The following is an 18,025-nucleotide window of genomic DNA, read 5'->3' on the forward strand; positions in this document are numbered from 1 at the left end:
AGGAAATCAGTAATATAGGACAGTATACGTTTATTATAGTAAAAATACTGATTCTACTATTATTTATACCCTGAACTTGTTGTATTTGGATTGACACGTGTGGGGCTGTAAAGTCCCACTGAATAAATAAGATATAGATTGTGTATTTTATTTATTTCTCTGAGAATGAATGAGGGGCCGGACCGGATGTATGGCACACTATCCTCAGATGGGCTTTGAGGAAATGTGGGGCTTTAACCGACAAACAATAGCGCTCCTGCAAATCGCATTACCTCAAGTCATTTTTTTGCGTTTTGGGAAACAGACGAAGTGAAAAGGGCTTCTTAAAAGACGCAATTTACGCCCCCGAAGGCCAGAAAGCAGCGGAAAAAGTACAACAAAATCTACCGACTCCCAAGTGAATAATTTTCAGGTAAGTCCAGAGTACCGTTACTCACACTGACCGCTACCATTAGCTGGCTAACTAGCCTAGCATAACGTTAGCAAGCGGCACAGGTCGGTTCACTACCAACATGTGACATATGTGGGGAAATCTGGCACTCATGTGTCAACTGGACAGTCCAACTATCCGACTCTATACTCCTCCCCGTTTACAATTTATTCCCTAGCTGCACTGTTTTTTGCTAAGTTAGCATGCTAGCTAACTTAGCAGCTGGTTCTGTCCTTCTCGTGCGGCTAGGTTGAGTTCCAGACGTCCAACGTCAGGTGTCAGCTAGCGTTAACTCTAAAAGCAATAGTTAGACAGGCTGGTTAGTTTTCTTTTCTCATGTATGAGTTGTAGAATGTGTGCTTGTAACTTAGAGTTCACGGGACAACTAGCTTACGACTTGTGTATCAAAAGATAAGCCCAGTCACTGCACCTAGCTGAATATGTGGATATTGAGCCCTTAGTACGCTAGCCATGCCGCACTGGTGCATGCAATCCACTCGTAGCATTTTCAGTGCGAGGCCACGAGGCTGCAAAACTAGCACAGGTAGATAATGAAGTGGCACAGAGTGGTATGCTAGAGTTGCTAGCAAAAGTGTCAGTGGGTTCATTGCAAAAAAAAAAAAAAAAAAAAAAAGTGCTTTTACACTGCAAGGCGTCTCTGCCCTGTAGCCCCACTGTACGTCATGTGCGCCAGCTGGCTCCGAGTTGACCTGCGTCGTACCACACACACCAGACGTAAGGTTACTGGAGTTCATTCAAGTCTGCGGCTCTCTAAAGCCAGTGCTAACCTTAGGCTTGAACCTCATTTTTAACCGGCGGGGCCAGGCAGTACGAGACAGGCAAGTAGTGTTACCGTGATCATTCCTGACATTTTGCTAGCAGTGTTGTGAGCTATTTTCTGATGTTTACCAGTAATCACAGTAATGCTGTGACTGTACATGCTCTGTGCAAGAGGCAGCAGTGGTCCCACAGTGCTTCCCACGTAGACTACAGCTGTATATGGTTAGTCCATTGATACAGCATTTTGCTTGATGGAAAAAGCAATAATACATATTAAATAGGAAAATACTTATTGGAACATTGGTTGCACACAAGCATTGTAGAGCCACATGTTAAGACTGTCTGAATGCAGAAGACCTTGACAGGGAGATGTGTAGACTGCTGTAGTGCTGGCCATTACTTATTTTAAATGATTATTTGTAAGAAGTCATCAGTTATTACTAGGAGTGTCTATGTTTATGGATTTGGGTTATCCGATAAATTACTAACAGAAATAGCCAGTTATCTAAATTGCATTCTGTTAATTTTCTGTTGAGATAATTACCACTTTACTGTCTAATGTTTTCACCATGGTGGTAATGATGAGTTCTTCCTGCTGACCACAGGGAGTCCTAATGGCCATCCCTTCAATTAATTAGATAATATGTGTAACAAACACTAATTATAACTATAATACATAGTAAGTGGAGACAGCTGGAAACATGTTAACATTTCAGCTTTCAATCTGGTAAGAATCTCTCGAACAACAGCTCAGCAACTGTGATATTTACTTTAAACACCCAATTCTATTGCGCTGTGGTTATTTAGTTTCTTCTCAAGAATAAGCCAAGTCTGTTCTATTTTATTGTGATTTCTCTTGCAGGAGGACCACAATACATTTGGACCTCCTAATCCAAAGTGCAAACAGAAATGACTGTTTAGTAAGACAGTGCATTTGTTGCATTGGTGCCCAAATTGAAACATTGACCTCAAATCTTCTGAGGTTGTATAACTTTATGCATAGCATCCAAATGCACTGTTGGTGTAAAGTCCAGTGACATGTCTGTTTACTTGTAGTAAACTATTTAACTCCTTTATCTGTTAATCAAGCCAAAGTATTGCCCTCTAGGACTTTGAGACATATAACGTGTGGACATGTCTGTAGATAAGCCTTTATCTGGGCAGTTCCATCTTGGACTGTAATCTCACACTAGCAATATATGAATTTGTGAACCATCTTCATCTTTTTTGTGACTTACTGCAAAGTAACTTTGACTGGTCATACTCAAACTAGCGGTTCAGTCAATCTGCCAATTTTACCTGTCACCTACTTCCCCTCTTTCTGTTACTGGTCCATTTTTTTAGCTGACTTCAGCAATGAGTATCTTATATATCCTCAGTTCTTATCAGTCATCACTTCTCTCTTTGGCCACACCCAGATCCCAGAGGGAACTTTGAACTATGTCTAACTGTGTTTAAGTGATACAAGTCCTGCTCTTTACCTTGCATATTAAGTACTTTGTCCTCTCTGAGATAAACTCTTGTGTAGAGGTTTTGGGTGGGATGTTTTCCTCGATATCAAATCCCACTTTTTTTCTATATGAATTTGAATCAACAGTATTCTGTATATTCTGCATATTGGTTGTATTATTGCCATGAATTGCTTTAACATGACAGTGATCATTTCAGTTTATCTTATACCTGTAGTTTTTCCTGCAAAGTGTAACACCAGATGTAATTTTTGCCTGCAGTGGTTGTAAGTGGTTTGGTGTCACAAGTTGCTATCAAGTGTTGGGCTATATGCAGGATTGGGAGCACTATGTGCATTGAAACATGAATGACCTTCATTGTCTAGCTATCACAATGTATTTTTATCTCTATTTATATTTGGCTTTAATGCCCAGTGGCAAGCCCCCAGGACTGTACTCTAACTTTTGACCTATTTGCTTCAGTAAATGCTTGACAGTTTATTTCTGCGTCTCTCTGCCAGCTTGTGTGAACCACAGTGGACATCTGCTCTGTGTCTAGAACCCAGAGGCTTTTGTTGTCTAGCCCTGTTTGTCATCTTTGTGTGGCTAAGTAATATAGATCTCTTGTAAATAAATTCCAGTACCTGAGGTACTGTCAGGAAGACAGGAGGGAGTGAGGATGCAGGAAGAACATCTTTCCAGGTGTTGCGTTAATTAATTCCTAATTACACATGACCAATGAAAAACAAAGCTTGGTAACACACAAGAAGTGGATGTCTGTCTAATGCAGTGTGTTACAGGTGGCCAATGGCAAGGTGAGGCAGGAAATTCTACATTATCATTGGTTCCTCTAGCGCAACAGATGCCATTCTGCTAACTCCACCTTGTTTGGGCAGAGCCTAGCCTTGTTCTTTGTTAATGTTAATTAAATGTGACACTTCCAGGGTACCCATAGCCTGCTAATCAGCACTAATCTTATCCACTGGATTAGAGGATGGGAATGCATGTAAGACACTGCTTACAGTACATGTGTGACTCCTTTCTTCCAGAAGTGAGACATCTTTCAGTCTATCTAGCATTCATCATTGGGCTTTAGTAAGAATCCACTGCAGTCTTGAGGAGTTTTTAGTGTATTCTTTTTGCATTTGTTCTCAATGGACATCCACTCCTCTTGGTAATTTTTCTGGTGGTAGGAAATTCTTTGGTCCTCAGTAAACTGTTGCGCTGATTAGGCAGTTCCTCCAGCAAGATCTGGGATCTTGCTGTCATCATCATAATCTCTCCCTTTCCTTCTGTGGGATTATCATGGCTATGAAGCAGGACAGCCTGTGACTATACGCTGTTCTCTGCAGGCCTTTCTGTATGTTTTTATTCTGGCTTTGATTTGGTGAGATACCAGAAGCCAAAATGCTGAACCAGAGCGCTGTGATGATCTTCACTGGGATTTGTGGGGCGTTGGTGGTCATGGCAATGGCCTATTACGTCTACTGGTAAGTTAAACGCAAGAGAGATGGTTTGGCCTGTGGCCACAGCAGGCTAGGATGGGTCCTACTAGATTAATTAGCATTTATAAAAGAGATGGAAGTCAGCTTAACACCCCAGGACATAACTCAGCTTGTCACAGTGGTAAGAGTAATGATATACCAGAAGGATGACTTGGTTTTCTCATCACATTGAGGGGAAATGAGCTGCAGACTTTTGCAAGTCAAATGAAATTTTCAGAATTAAAACAACTTAACATGGGTGTGGTACCTTTCAAGATGTGGCTGAGCATTGCCAGTGTTTAACTGGCATCTGTTAAGGTAGATTTCAACAGTCCTCTCCCAACAAGGATTGCATAGCAACCCATGTTTATTTGTTGGCACAGAAGCTGTATTCAGGTGATTCAAAGCAGAAGCAGCTGTCCGGCCTTAAGTAGCTTTAACTCAGTCAGCATCTCTAATCTTCTCCTCTTCTTCAGGCCTAGTGGGGTCACAGGTGGACCCTGCACCCTCAGGGAGGCACGCCTTCTCAGTCAAACCCAATATTTGTTACTCAAACACGACTTCTATGACAAACCATGTTTATGTTTTTCTGCACTGTTTGTATTTCAATTCAAGACAAATGTGGTTTGTGTAAAGTCAGTTAAACCACCACGCTGCAGGCAGTGTTGATTTGTTTGATTTGTGAGATGGCGTGATGAAGTCATGGTGTTTTAAAGCTCAGTATTGATGATGTTCTGAGTGAATATTCTGTTTAAAAAGGGTGTTTTTAATGCTCACTCTTAATACTGAACTACTAACCTGAATAGCTGAAATGGAGCACTGATCCAATCAGTTACATTTGAGATTTAGCTTGGCATGGTTATTTGTTTGTTTGTACATTGTAGTAGTCACCATATATTCTGTAGAAAAAGTTGAAAAGCAAATAAAAGCTTTTGTAATGTTTATGTAGATGTGTAGCAGTCTCCATCTGTCTGTATAAGAGCAAGCATATTTTATTGGCTGATATTTTCTTATTGCATATAAGTCACTATGGCTGCATCTGTCAAAAAATAAGTAAAAGAAATTGTAGTGTTTGACAAAAGTTTGAAATATTGTCACCAGAGAACATTCCGCTTTGCACATATGCTGGCTACCACTGTAACCAAACTTAAGGAGTCCTTATCACATATGTTAATTTTATGTAAGCGTGTATTTTATCAGCCTCAAAAATACAGTGTTTTAAACCTCAGTATAGTTAAGATACTTGAAGGATAAAGCTGTCATGTAAAGGGAAGTCCATTTTTAATGTTAGCAATGTACATACACCTTTTATTCTCAAATGCAAACAGTCACATTGTTTAAATATAAGATGTACTAATGAAGATGAATTTAAAAATGCATGAACTTGGTTGGATTAACACTTTAGTTAACATTTAGTTTGCTACTTAATACCAGTTCTCACAGCAAGTATATTAAGTGCTCCTGCTTAGTTGCATTTTGCAAGCTGAAGTTACATTTACGGGTGGCATGAATATGCACAAAGTCTGTGGAAGGACATATTTTACTCTGTGAAGAAGATTCTATTTCAGCTTGAGATAAAATATGTGGTTTTTCAAAGTTGCATGGCTCCAGAGATGGGAGCAGAAAGAGGAGTGAGAAGGAAAATGAGAGCAAAGTTCACGGCATGTTTGTGTGAGCTGTCACACACAGAGTTTCTGCTTGTTGTCACAGCAAAAGTTGGCCGAGGAACTTGTTCCTGTTGTCTTTTTTAACCCAAAAAAAGGCAACATGTCTTGTGTCTTGTCTCTAGCAAGTTTCAAGTCTCCAAGTTAATTTGATACAGTAGTGATGTGAACTAAAACCAGCAGCTGACAGGAAAGGCAAACATTCAGAAATAAGTTTAGCCCTAAAATAATTTATCTGTTCCTCCAAATCTGGTTAATATTTTTGGTAACACCTTATATTAGGCTACACTTATTCACCATTAACTAATTTTTTTTAGCACGCACATTAGTTCTTAGAATAGAGATCCCGAGTGGGTTAATAAGTGTCAACGTACTAACAAATTATTTATAATCAAGACCTCACTTTAGAAAAGGGAACATATTCTGAGTTACAGAACTTACTTTAAACTTATTAGGACATCATTAACCTTTGTAGTTTTGTGTTTTATGAAATAATAGACCATATTCAATAAGGGAGAATTACTTTTCTAGTGTTACTACAAAGTAAAGCATAGTAAGATCATAATTCATGTACAACAACTAACTTACTTAATATCAATAAGCAGTTATTAGGAGGTTACTGAGGGAAAACTCCTAGTTAATGTCCTAGTAGCTGTAGAATATGATTAGGCAGAATAAGAGATTAATAAGTGTTTTACAATGACTAATATGAGCCAGTATGCATGCTAATAAGCAACTAGTTAATGGTGAATAAGCGTAGCCTAATACAAAGAGTTAGTTTACAGTAATTCTCACATATGACGTGTGAAGTGTGTTTACCTTCTGGACATTGCTGGTTAATCCAACCCCAACATCGCACAGTAGGAACCAAGAGTAACAGTACTTAGGAAATTTGTCAACCACTTTGGAAACAAAATACCAAGAGTTAGACAGTTTGAAGTTGTGAGGGGATATATGAGTATTTCTAAAAAAAAAACCCTACCCCTAATTTGATAATGGAGCTGAGGAACTGGGGCAAAGGTTTAAGCCTATATAGATTATTCTGACGAGCAGTGTTAGTATAGAAAAATATAGAGGAACTATGAGGTTGAAAGACTTTGTAGAAATTGATTATTAAATATTTCCCCCCTATACCTTCTTCCATTACACAGAGAACACACTTTGATGTACTGAGTATTTAATATACACTGGCCTCTTTGATTCTCTGTGTTGTAGCTTGCCCACTGGAGCCACAAGTGAAATGTGCAATAGTGTAACTTTCCCTTTCCAAGTAGGAACAAAGGTCACGTCTCTAACATAACACAGAGGCAGCTGTGGATGTTTGGACTCATAGTCAGAACTATCAGGCGACACATGACACGCATGCAGACGAGACTGTATTTCAGCACTTTGTTGACAACATTTTTGTCTTCGTTGGCCCAAGAGACTGATCTGAAGTTCTGTGGGGTTGCATCTAAGATTTCCTTCTCTTCACACCCAGGCCACCTTGTTATTCTGTGTATTGTGTTGCAGAGTTGTGTGGGGGATTGATTGCACTGGACAAGGCCTGTTGCCTCCCCACAATGACTTGGAATTGTGTCAACTATGTGCTTTAATTTTAGGTCAGTTGGTTTGACTTTCACTGAGCTAGTTCTTTAAGGAGTATAAGAAGGAAAAGTGGCTGTAAATATATTTAGATTGATTCAAAATTACAGTGAGGCTTCTTGGATCTCTGGTGGTCTGTAATTTCTTAGGATAGATAAAGCACATTAAATAACAGTTTTTAACAGTCCTCTGTAGTTACTAGACGAGGCTGGAGTAATCATCACAGATGTCCTGCAAACAAGACAGTGTCTGTGGTTGATGACCATTATGTCAGAATGATGCACAGGCACATAATGTTTCTGTCTCTCCTTTGTTGTCTAGCTTTGCAGGCTGTTGTTCTTAAAAGCAAACACCAGAAAGCCTCTTTTTTTTTAAACTGATTTGCTGACACAGTTATAGCAGTGAATGCAGGTGACTGTACATATGCTGATGGTGCTGGCACTGCACAGTTAATCGTATAACAGTCAGAAGCAAACAAGTCTTAGCTTCCAGAATGAATTGAATTAAAGTATTAAATTCTTGTTGTGGTGAATCAAATCAAGTGCCCCCTGTTTACAGGTAAATTGTCTGATTAACCACAGGCATTTGCTTCAGTCAGTATTAAAATTGTCTCTTTTTTAATTCATTTATTGATTTATTAGATGTTTATATATAAGAAGACACTGATTTCATGTGAACAAAGACTTGATTTAATGAAATTAGCTTGTTTTTCTTTAGTAAACCTTTATTTAAAATTTTTTTTAGACCAAATTCAAAGACATTTATAGCATATCAGCACATGATTTTAGCCATATTCTACTATCTCGACAGTTGATACTGTCACTAAAAAACAGAGAAAGTTATAATGTTAAACTAAGCAGGTGAAGGCCCCGTCAACCACAGATTTCTACACAGATCTGCAAGGGAACAACTTCTCATGGAGCAGATTAGAAATGTTTCTGAGAACAGCTTTAAACTGGCTTGACCTACACTTTAATGGGCTTTGGTGCAGATGTGGGAACAGTCCATTCAAGGCCAGTTGGCCTGCAGTCATCTTGATGGGTGCTCATTCATAGTAATTGTCACTTCTACCAAAAATACTTCATATGCTTGAAAGTCTTATGGTGATACTGGTTAAAGAATTGGTGTCTCTGGTCAGAACATCATGTAATGTGAGCTCCTTGTCTTTTGACAGCACACAAACTTAGTAAACATTTTGTCTTTGATAGGTGTTTGCATGATACAGATCCCCCCACCCCCGCCATCCATTCATTCTCTATATCTGCTCATTCTTGTTCAGCCTGCCCCAACATACTGTGCTTGAATATGAAAACACCCTAGATGGGTCCCTAGTCTGTCAGAGTCAAAGTGATGTCCTTATGTGAGTCATTCAGTTTGACCTTCAATCCGAAGCCAATTTTAATTAAGAATTTAAGAATTAAAATTAGGAAAAACTGTAGATTTTAACATTTGAAATACTGCAGTGACCAAATGTGCACCCTGGAGCTGAACTGTGCAGAGTTTTTCTGTTTAATCTCCATCTTGTTAAATAACTTTTCTAATTTCTTAAGATCTGTAGACAAATCTACAGCAGTGCTAACCACTGGAGTCACAGTGCTGCTGACGTCAATACCAGGACAGCTGCAAAGAGGCTGTAGTTTAAAAATCATGTTGGTCTGATAATGCATGTGCTCCAATATGAACCATCTGTCGCAGAGTTTACATCTTGTTTACCTTGTCACCCACACTAAGAATGATAGAGGCTGTTTCTGTTCTCCTAGCTAACACAAGTTAACCTGTTTGATGAAAGACACAACAGCATATGTTATCAAATTCTACTGTAATAACGCTAAACTGTAGCCTTTTATGTCTTATGTCTTGTGTCATTACTGCCACTGTTACCTCAACCTCTGTTCTGCTGTCTTTCCCAGGTCTGTAGTACTGGCCGAAGGACCGTGTAAACGCGGCTTGTAAAAGGATCCCACCGTGGTAAGAAACACTGCTGTGTTTTATGAATTTATGAAAGCATGTTCGCCCAAATAACAGTCTTAAACAGGCCACATCCTTTTGTCTACAGTGTTCTAATGAACCTCTTGTTTAATACCCACCCATTATTTTGCTGTCCCCCTCCCTCCCTCCGTATTCTTTCGTTCTGTGTCCACATCTCTCAACGAAGTTGTTCTCATTGCTGTGGCACTGCCTCTGCGGTTTCTGCCCCCTCTCAGGTTGGTCGTGGTGTATAGAGAGGAGCCTACTCAGCTCTCCAGGCTCCTCAGCCATGGCTCTGCTGGCCTTACCTGAAGAGCCTATTTATCCTGCAGTTGCTGATGGGCTTTGTGTTTGTGGTGAGCGGCCTCATCATAAACTTCATACCAGCTCTGCACCTGCATCCTCTGGCCGATCAACAAACAGCTCTACCGCAGAATCAACTGCCGGCTCTCCTACTCCCTCTGGAGTCGTGAGTAGATGATACCTAATATGTTGTTCCTGTAAGATAGATTTTTCTTGAATGCAAATACAAAGTTACATTAACAAGAAAAGACACCATGCTTTCTTGTCTTGTCACACTTGGCTGGCCACCTTTCTAATATACAATCTCCTCCTCTGAGATAAATGCACTATCCCACCAGGTCCCAACTAACTTAATCTATCTGCCATTTCATGCTGGGCATTGAGTGTACCGTGTGTTTATCAGAGCTTTTTGCCGCAAATGGCTCCCTGTGTGGAATAATGAGAGCAGCTGAGGATCAATTAGACGTTACATTGGCACTAAAATAATGATCTAAAAAGCTGAAACACTCATATAGCTGCAGAGGTTGCTAATAATTTGCTTGTAGACCTTATTTTAGATTTCATTAAATACCTTCCTGATGCACATGATGTGCTATCATCTCTACACAGAGCTGGTGATGCTGCTGGAGTGGTGGTCGGGCACAGAATGCACCCTATACACCGACCAGGCTACGGTGGACAAGTTTGGCAAAGAGCATGTCATCGTTATCCTCAACCACAATTTCGAAATCGACTTCCTCTGTGGCTGGACCATGTGTGAAAGATTTGGCGTCTTAGGGGTTAGTGCTGTTGCAAAATATGACTTGGTGAATTTTATGCTTCAAAAAAGATGCTCAAACACATGTCTTTATGCCTCTGTATTAACGTTTGTCAACATCATATGCAGTCCAATGTTATGAGAAACCCATGCATCATTATTAAAACCATACACGTGTCCTCTCTTTGTAGAGTTCAAAAGTTCTAGCCAAACATGAGCTGCTGAAGGTTCCTCTGATTGGCTGGACCTGGTACTTCCTAGAAATAGTCTTCTGCAAAAGAAAGTGGGAGGAAGACCGAAAGACTGTCTTCAAAGGACTGAGCAGGCTCAAAGACTACCCTGAGTATATGTGGGTAGGTACACGTCAGACATACTGTGTTTATCCTCTGATGTGTGTATGAGTTTAAGTGTAAAAAAAAAAAAGAAAAAGCAAGTTAGGAGTTTTATTTATTTATTTTCATGCTTCTACATATCCATTTGCATAAATACCATAGTATTTGACTTTTGTGTTTGTGTGTTTATTTTTTTTGTTTGGTTGCTTGGGAGGGCTGCTAAGAAAATGGTATGGGGAAAGAGTGAACCATGTCTGAACAATACCACCAGGTATTTTAGAAGCTAGTGAACTCTAGCCTGGTTGCACAATCAAGTTTCTGAAATATCTTCTCAGCATTGACATCTTAGAAATAGACAGACATGTAGCTGCCTGAGTGCATTATTTCAGTGAAGTGTAGGTGTGATTGTTTCCATTTAGGATTCTAATTGCACAATGTGGATAGGTTGTTTCATTTATTTAAAGGGAAATTCCACTTTTATGGGTCTAATTCTCTTAGTTTTAGCAGTATACAGATAATAAATGACAATATTAACATTTTACTTATTTATTACATTATATTAAGTAGTTATTCAGTGTTTATATAAAATAAACTAAATACACCCTTTCAATATCCTGTCATATTGGTGATGCAAAGCAGCTCTGTTCTGTTTAAATAAACAAGTGGCTTACATTCGAGCCGTCTTACCTGGTGGCAGTAGGGCCAGCCGTTTGTTGTAAGATCTTTGCTGGAGGTGTAAAGCAACTTGATTTTCATAGTGACTCAACCAGTTTGCCTGCTGAGATTAGGCAGATCAGCAGTTGATCTAATTACCCCTTAAGTTAAGCATCACGCCACTGCTAATGGCATAGCTTTTTGCATTCACATAAACAAATTAAGCAGTCTTTGGCAGAGCTGTCATCCACCTGCCTGCATTAATACCAGTGAGAGAAGATAGTGACTTCATTTTTTGTTACACTGGGGTTAACTTGATATGTGATTCAGCCAAGCAGAAGAGGGATAGGGGATGGGACAGGAGAAAGGAGGTCACCTCAAGTCTGTGCAGCGCTTCTTTTTTTATAGGTGTGTGTGTATGTTAACACAGCTCTTCTCTCTTCGCAGTTTCTTCTGTATTGCGAGGGCACCCGCTTCACAGAGCAGAAGCACCAAATCAGTATGCAGGTTGCAGAGAGTAAAGGCCTACCCAAGCTCAAATACCACCTACTACCCCGAACCAAAGGATTCACCACAACACTGCAGTGTCTTAAGGGCACAGGTGGTGTAAACAAACACACATACACACACACACAAAGTGTTCAAAACACACATGTTTTTGTGTTCTTAATCTTCTTTGTTTTCTGTCTTACAGTAACTGCTGTGTATGATGTGACTCTCAACTTCAAAGACAACCAAACTCCCACCCTGCTGGGCATCGTCAACGGAAAGAAATACAAGGCTGACATGAGCGTAAGGTGAGTGCCACTGATACCTTCCATTCACTTCTGTATAATCAGTTTTTGTAATAATGATGCATTACCCTGCCAGCTGTACTGGGTCTCTTCAAGTGGAAGATGATGTATGTATTTTAGACCTTTTGGCCTCCTTCTCCCATAACAAGGAAAGAGACAGTGAGAGCACTCAAGAGTGTTGGCTAGTTTCCCAGCATGTTTATGGTTTCAGAACAATAACTCTAATGGGTAGGGCTCTCCTACTGAGCAAAGAACTGGTCAGGAGATGGAAACAGATTGGGACGACTCCCACTGAGAGGACTGGGAAAGGCAATTCATTCCATTTTTTTAATCTGGACAGCATAAACAAATCAGAAAAATAGTGTTTTTTGGGTTTACTCGAATAAACCGGAAAAGGAGAATACTGGTGGATACTTACTTTTGTGGGAACATGGTTGAACAGACCAGAGTCAGTTAAACATAGACTTAGAAGAGCAGAAAAAGAGATAATCAATGAGGCAGAATGGAAGTGAGTTTTAGGTGAGGGAGTCCTCTGGTGGTGAGAAACTGCCATTACAGGCCACATGTGATGCACGGTGTTATTACAAAACATTTTCTCTCGCATCCTGACAGGTCAACACACCGATGCTGTTCGGTGTGGTGTTTATATATTCTTCTATCCCGGTCGCAGTCTCTTACTCACATCAGGATTTTTCACTACTAGAATCCAGTGTAACGTGTGAGCGGGAGAAATAATGAGGAAAAGTTTCAGTGCAGAGCCCACATCACCTTAAGTTCACATCACTCTTACAAAGGTCACTTAACATCAGCTCTCTATGCATAATTTAGATTATCTCTGTGTATACACCACCTCATCTAAATATTTCATGTTTGCCTTTTTTCTTTGCTGCTTCCACACAAATTGCAGCATAAATTAGCAAGTCAGATTGTTTGTGATGGACATTTCTGTGCTTTTGAATTTGTCCTCCCACAGGATTTAGGTGGTTGCTTAGTGACTGTGCTCTAACTGTAGGCGACCTCCATCCAGTGTGTTGTCCTTTTGTATTTTTCTCAGTCATTCATTATGTGCTCATTTATGACCGTCAAGGCTAAAATTGTAAATGACACTGCGTATTTAGTCCTATATAATTATTTACTCTTTCCCATCCAGGCGGTTCCCTGTGGAGGACATACCAGATGATGAAAAGGAGTGCGCCAGCTGGCTGCACAAGCTCTACCAGGAGAAGGTAAAACAGATGAAAGCTGCCATTAAAGGCACAATACAGAGTGGAGCACATATCGCTCTTAAATTGACAGGTCTTTTGTACATGAAGAAGCTATACATTTCATCATTTATGATGTTCTGTACAGTAATGTAATGTCAATATGGAGAAGTTTAGTGTTTTTTCCCTTAATGAAGTGCAAACCAGTTCTTCTTCCTGTCCCTCTCAGGATGCTTTACAGGAACTCTACAACAAGGAAGGCAAATTCCCCGGACCCACAGTAATCCCAAGTCGCCGACCATGGACGCTGCTGAACTTCCTGTTTTGGGCCACCCTGCTGCTCTCTCCCCTGATCAACTTTGCTTGTGGTGTGGCCGTCAGTGGCTCCCCTCTCCTCATCATTGGCTTCATCATATTCCTCATCATAGGTAGGGAACTCTGCACCAGTGACGCAGGAGACAGTGGCTCTCAGTGACTTACCTGAAAAAAAGAGATTAGATTTGAAGCTCATGGACAGCTCAGTGGTATTTAATATTTGAATTGCTGTCCTCATTCACTCCACTTCTTTTTCTTCTTCTTTTTTTTTTTGGCCTTTGTTCTCTCCTCAGCCTCCATAGCTATCCGCCGCCTCATAGGGGTCACCGAAGTGAAGAAAACAGGCTCCAGTTACGGAAACCAAGAGGCCAAGAAACAAAACTAAAGTGTGTCACACCCCCACCCCCCACCACCTGTGTACGGCCGTTTCTGTGTGGCACCTGCGGTGTCTCACCCCTACCCAACTCCATTCTCCTCCTACTGTTGAGTCAGTTGGTAGGCTGGGGAGGAGACCCAGCTGTGAAAACATAAAAGAGACCAGAGTTAGAAATACAAATAGCACTAGAGTGAGAGAGAGAGAGCATGGAAGGTCTGGGGGTTCAAGCTCTCTGGTGTAACACAGAACAAAAGGAGGGGGAGATGAGGTAACCGTATTCTGCTGCATTTTTCTTAATCCACTTAGTCCCCATCCCAGCCCCTTTTAAATCCTGGTAACACCAGAAGTCAAGTTCCTAACCTGTCTGAGGTCACATGGACAGCTAGTCCACCCATTTTCTGCTCTGCACTACCTCCCTCACGCCTCCTGTCACAGTCATCAGCTGATCAGGGAGTGGGGGCATGCTCTTTCTTTTTTGCCCGCAGAACACAAACCGATCCATAACTGTTCTTTTTGTAATCTTAACCTCCATCCAGGGGCAGTGCGTTACTGCAACAGCAATCTGTACTAGACAGGGCGTCTCCCTCCCTTTTTTCACTAAGTGGGACTTGTAATGGGAACCGGTGCCTTGAGGCCCAGCCTGGTTTCATTAATCTTAAAGGGTCAATTCACCTAAATCACAAAAAATAAAAAATGTACCATTTAACTTCTTTGTATCTAGCAATGCAGATAGTTTTGGTTTTTATATGCTCAAGGTCTAAGATAACTGCCACTGAGGTTTCCACTACCATACCAAAAAATGGAGGTGAGTATAGTTTTGTTCATGGTGCTCAGATCATTGTAAAAGTACAGTATATTGGAAAAACTTGACAGCAGAGCGTCTTCCCAGAAACAGTGTCTGAGTTACTTGGATAATTACTGACAGTTTTCATGAATGTAAAGAATAGTGGAAACTGTCCACATTGACATCGCTGAATTATCCAAGTAGTTAGCAGATTGTTTCTGTGAAGTGACATTACTCTTGAGTTTTCCAAATACCATTTTATGTAATTTGAGCACCACCAGTGACATCCAGTTCACCTCAATTGTATTAGGTTATGAGCAGAAGACTCAAGGCAGAGACCTCAAAATATAAATCTCACATCATCTTCAGGGCTAGATATCGCAAGGGTAAAGTGGGGAAGATCATTTTTTTACTTTAATCTCCTGATCTTGGTGAAGAGACCCGTTAACGTCCTGGTTTGGAGATGCTGGTGTCTGTTAAACTATATCAAGGGCTCTACATGTGAAAAATGTCCTTATCAAGGATACCTACCATCTGTTACAGGTCTCATTTGTAGCCCGCAGCACCAACAACCACAGATTCATTCAAAATCATTTCAGTTCTCTATTCCTATTTTCACCTGCTTTACACAAATAGGAATTTGCATACATGTTATTATCTTTATTTTTGTTTTTAAACGTAGCTGGACCATCCCTGAAACCCTAAATGTGATTTTTAGTTCAACCAGCAATCCCAGTCTGAACACTGAAGCAGTCCAACACACCACTCCCCCTCTGATGCCAGTTAAAGTGCAGCTCAAACTGCTCGGGTTGACGTGACTGTTCTGCTGTTGAATGGCAGTGGACACAGATTCCAGAAAAAGGTCACCAACTGTCTTCATGTAGCCTCACAGCTGTTAGCATATTGTTTTGCTTTCCTGATATAGGCTGTAGTAGTGATGTTTTAACCTTTGCCTTAAATCAAGCTTGCTCAGGCAAGGGATTGCTTTATTCGCCAGCCCTTTAAAACAGCACCCTCCTTTTACCTCTCTTATGTTTGAATTTTCACCCTCTCCTCCTCCCATTACAACAGTGCATGGTGGAGTAGCGCACATTCATTTGGTTTGATCACCAAAATGAATGAGTAATTGAAAACCATTATTAGTCTTTAAAGTGGAAAGTTAGGAAGGTGTTGGTTTTAATTAAAGGCGTCTGCGTAGATTGTCATTAGTCAAAGAAAGCTGCTAACGCGTCATCTGCAGGGCAGCTTTGTTTTTTTGGATGTCAGCACAGCAACACTTGACCATTGTTGGTGCGCTTTCAGTGACACATATTTACCAATTTTAGAATTGGTCGTCCCTAAGTTGGTTGTTTTTAATTGTCTCAGACTAAATGTTGCTGCTGCAGTACATGAGATGATCTCTCCCAGTGTGACGAGCCACATTTCCTGGTCCCCAAAAACAAAAAGTGGTAGCAAGATATGGAGGGAATATTTTGTGTCCTGCTCTCTCCTCCCCTCTCCCCTCACGTGCCACACATAGTTTAAATCTCATATTTTGTTTCATTGGTTTAATTTTTTGAGATCATCACTCCTCAGCAGCAATATGTTGTGTACCTTCTGTAGAGTTTTCTCAATCCAGACAGATTTCATGCAAGCCTTAATAGACAGCGCTGCTTAAATTTTGTGTGAAAATGTAGATCGCTAACTGAGCCCCTGTTGTAGTGAAGGATCGAAATGTTGAAAATGTCCTCCAGTATGGCAAGCAAGTTGCTGGGATTAGCTGTCAAGTGACTTGTTCTAGAGTTTTAGCATAAAGAAATAAAGAGAACTGAAAATGGAGAACTGAGAAAGTCCAGTCCGTAATTAATCCACACTCTTTTTACACAAAGATTCTTGGAGTTGCATTACCTCAGATATTTGTGAAAAGCGTTAGGATTTTAGCCCATTAGCATTTCCTTCAAGAGATCCATTTTTCCTTTAGATAAAAATGCACTCCAATCCATCCTGTCACTCGGTAAAAATCATTTTCCAAAGCAGAAAGGATTCAGAGAAGTTCAAATCAGTATTTAGAGCATTTTTTTTACACTGGATGTTTTATATTCAGTAAAGAAATATAACTAACCTGTGGCTGCTTTTTTTCTTTTCTGAATTCTCTACTGGAATCGAATAACTTTTCAAATTGACACCATTTAATGACTTTTTTAAATCACAAAGATAATTCAGTCAGTGGCACCTCTTGCGTTAGCTTTTGTTTTCTAAGGCTATTTTTATGTTTTCTTCAATTAAAACACTTGAGAATATTAAAGGATTTAATCACAAAGCAACTCTTACTCTTTTGACTTATTTGGATTTGTGTGAGTTTCTCTGGTTGCACTGCAGTTTGGATAAAAAGGATTGTAGCACAATGCAGGAACAGGGACAGGGGTAGCTCAATCCACACAAAATATGTTTTCCTCTTTCCATGTTTTTTCTCCTTCATCAGCAGCCATTTTCAGAGACACACTGGCATCCATCCTCCTTTCATCATGACACAGCCACAATGTTCCATTGAGATACAGCATAAAGTCACACAAGTGTGACAGTATGTAGAGACTGTAAAGTGAAAAATATGTACATAAAGTAAATGATGAATGTCACATTCACTTTTAGAAATTGTAGAGATGTATTTAGCTGTTCTTTTGCAGTGGACCTTTTGAATGAGACAAACCAATTTTCCATCAGATGCCCAACAGGACATTTTAGGTATATAAGTCACAAGAATGTGACACGGTGTTGAGAGACTGTATAAATGTGTACATAATGTAAATGATGACTATGACATACAGTTTTAGAAATGGCCGAGTTGCTCTTCTGTTCTTTTGCAATAGCTCTTTTGAATGACAGGGCCATGCATTCAGGCTACAACCAAATGTACCAATGATGAAAAGCTACAGCAGAGCAAGAGTTGAACTGAGCTGGCCTCACAGGTGCAGTTTACAAAATTATCTGCAGACGTCATTATACCCAACACTATCTCACCTACCAGGTTTGGAGCTGTAAATACCTTCAGCAACGCCTCTCTTCTAATTAAAGCCACAGACAGAAGGCTGTAGTCACAGATGATGCTTACAAAGCATTTTTCAGACTTTGTAATTAATCATGGTTTCTTACTGTAGTCATTACTTTTTGCAT

General features: G+C 40.2%; 1 protein-coding gene across 1 annotated transcript; it reads left to right on the forward strand.

The window, feature by feature from the left end:
* Positions 1 to 202: 202 nt before the first annotated feature.
* Positions 203 to 17,174, forward strand: agpat3 (1-acylglycerol-3-phosphate O-acyltransferase 3). Its single transcript, XM_018682025.2, has 10 exons — positions 203 to 412; positions 9,301 to 9,358; positions 9,595 to 9,827; positions 10,271 to 10,440; positions 10,610 to 10,771; positions 11,852 to 12,005; positions 12,099 to 12,201; positions 13,349 to 13,424; positions 13,630 to 13,828; positions 14,009 to 17,174. Exons 4-10 carry the CDS (start codon positions 10,279 to 10,281, stop codon positions 14,098 to 14,100), a joined length of 948 nt encoding a protein of 315 aa, XP_018537541.2. The 5' UTR covers positions 203 to 412; positions 9,301 to 9,358; positions 9,595 to 9,827; positions 10,271 to 10,278; the 3' UTR covers positions 14,101 to 17,174.
* Positions 17,175 to 18,025: the final 851 nt, after the last annotated feature.

The sequence above is a fragment of the Lates calcarifer genome, linkage group LG1 (genome assembly GCF_001640805.2).
Source record: "Lates calcarifer isolate ASB-BC8 linkage group LG1, TLL_Latcal_v3, whole genome shotgun sequence".
NCBI lineage: Eukaryota > Metazoa > Chordata > Actinopteri > Centropomidae > Lates > Lates calcarifer.

Excerpts from the sequence above, each read along its gene's own strand:
- agpat3 (XM_018682025.2), top strand. The coding sequence starts at position 10,279 with ATGCTGCTGGAGTGGTGGTCGGGCACAGAATGCACCCTATACACCGAC. Across the intron at positions 12,006-12,098 it reads GCAGTGTCTTAAGGGCACAG|TAACTGCTGTGTATGATGTG; the intron begins GTGGTGTAAACA and ends TCTGTCTTACAG. Across the intron at positions 13,425-13,629 it reads ACAAGCTCTACCAGGAGAAG|GATGCTTTACAGGAACTCTA; the intron begins GTAAAACAGATG and ends TGTCCCTCTCAG.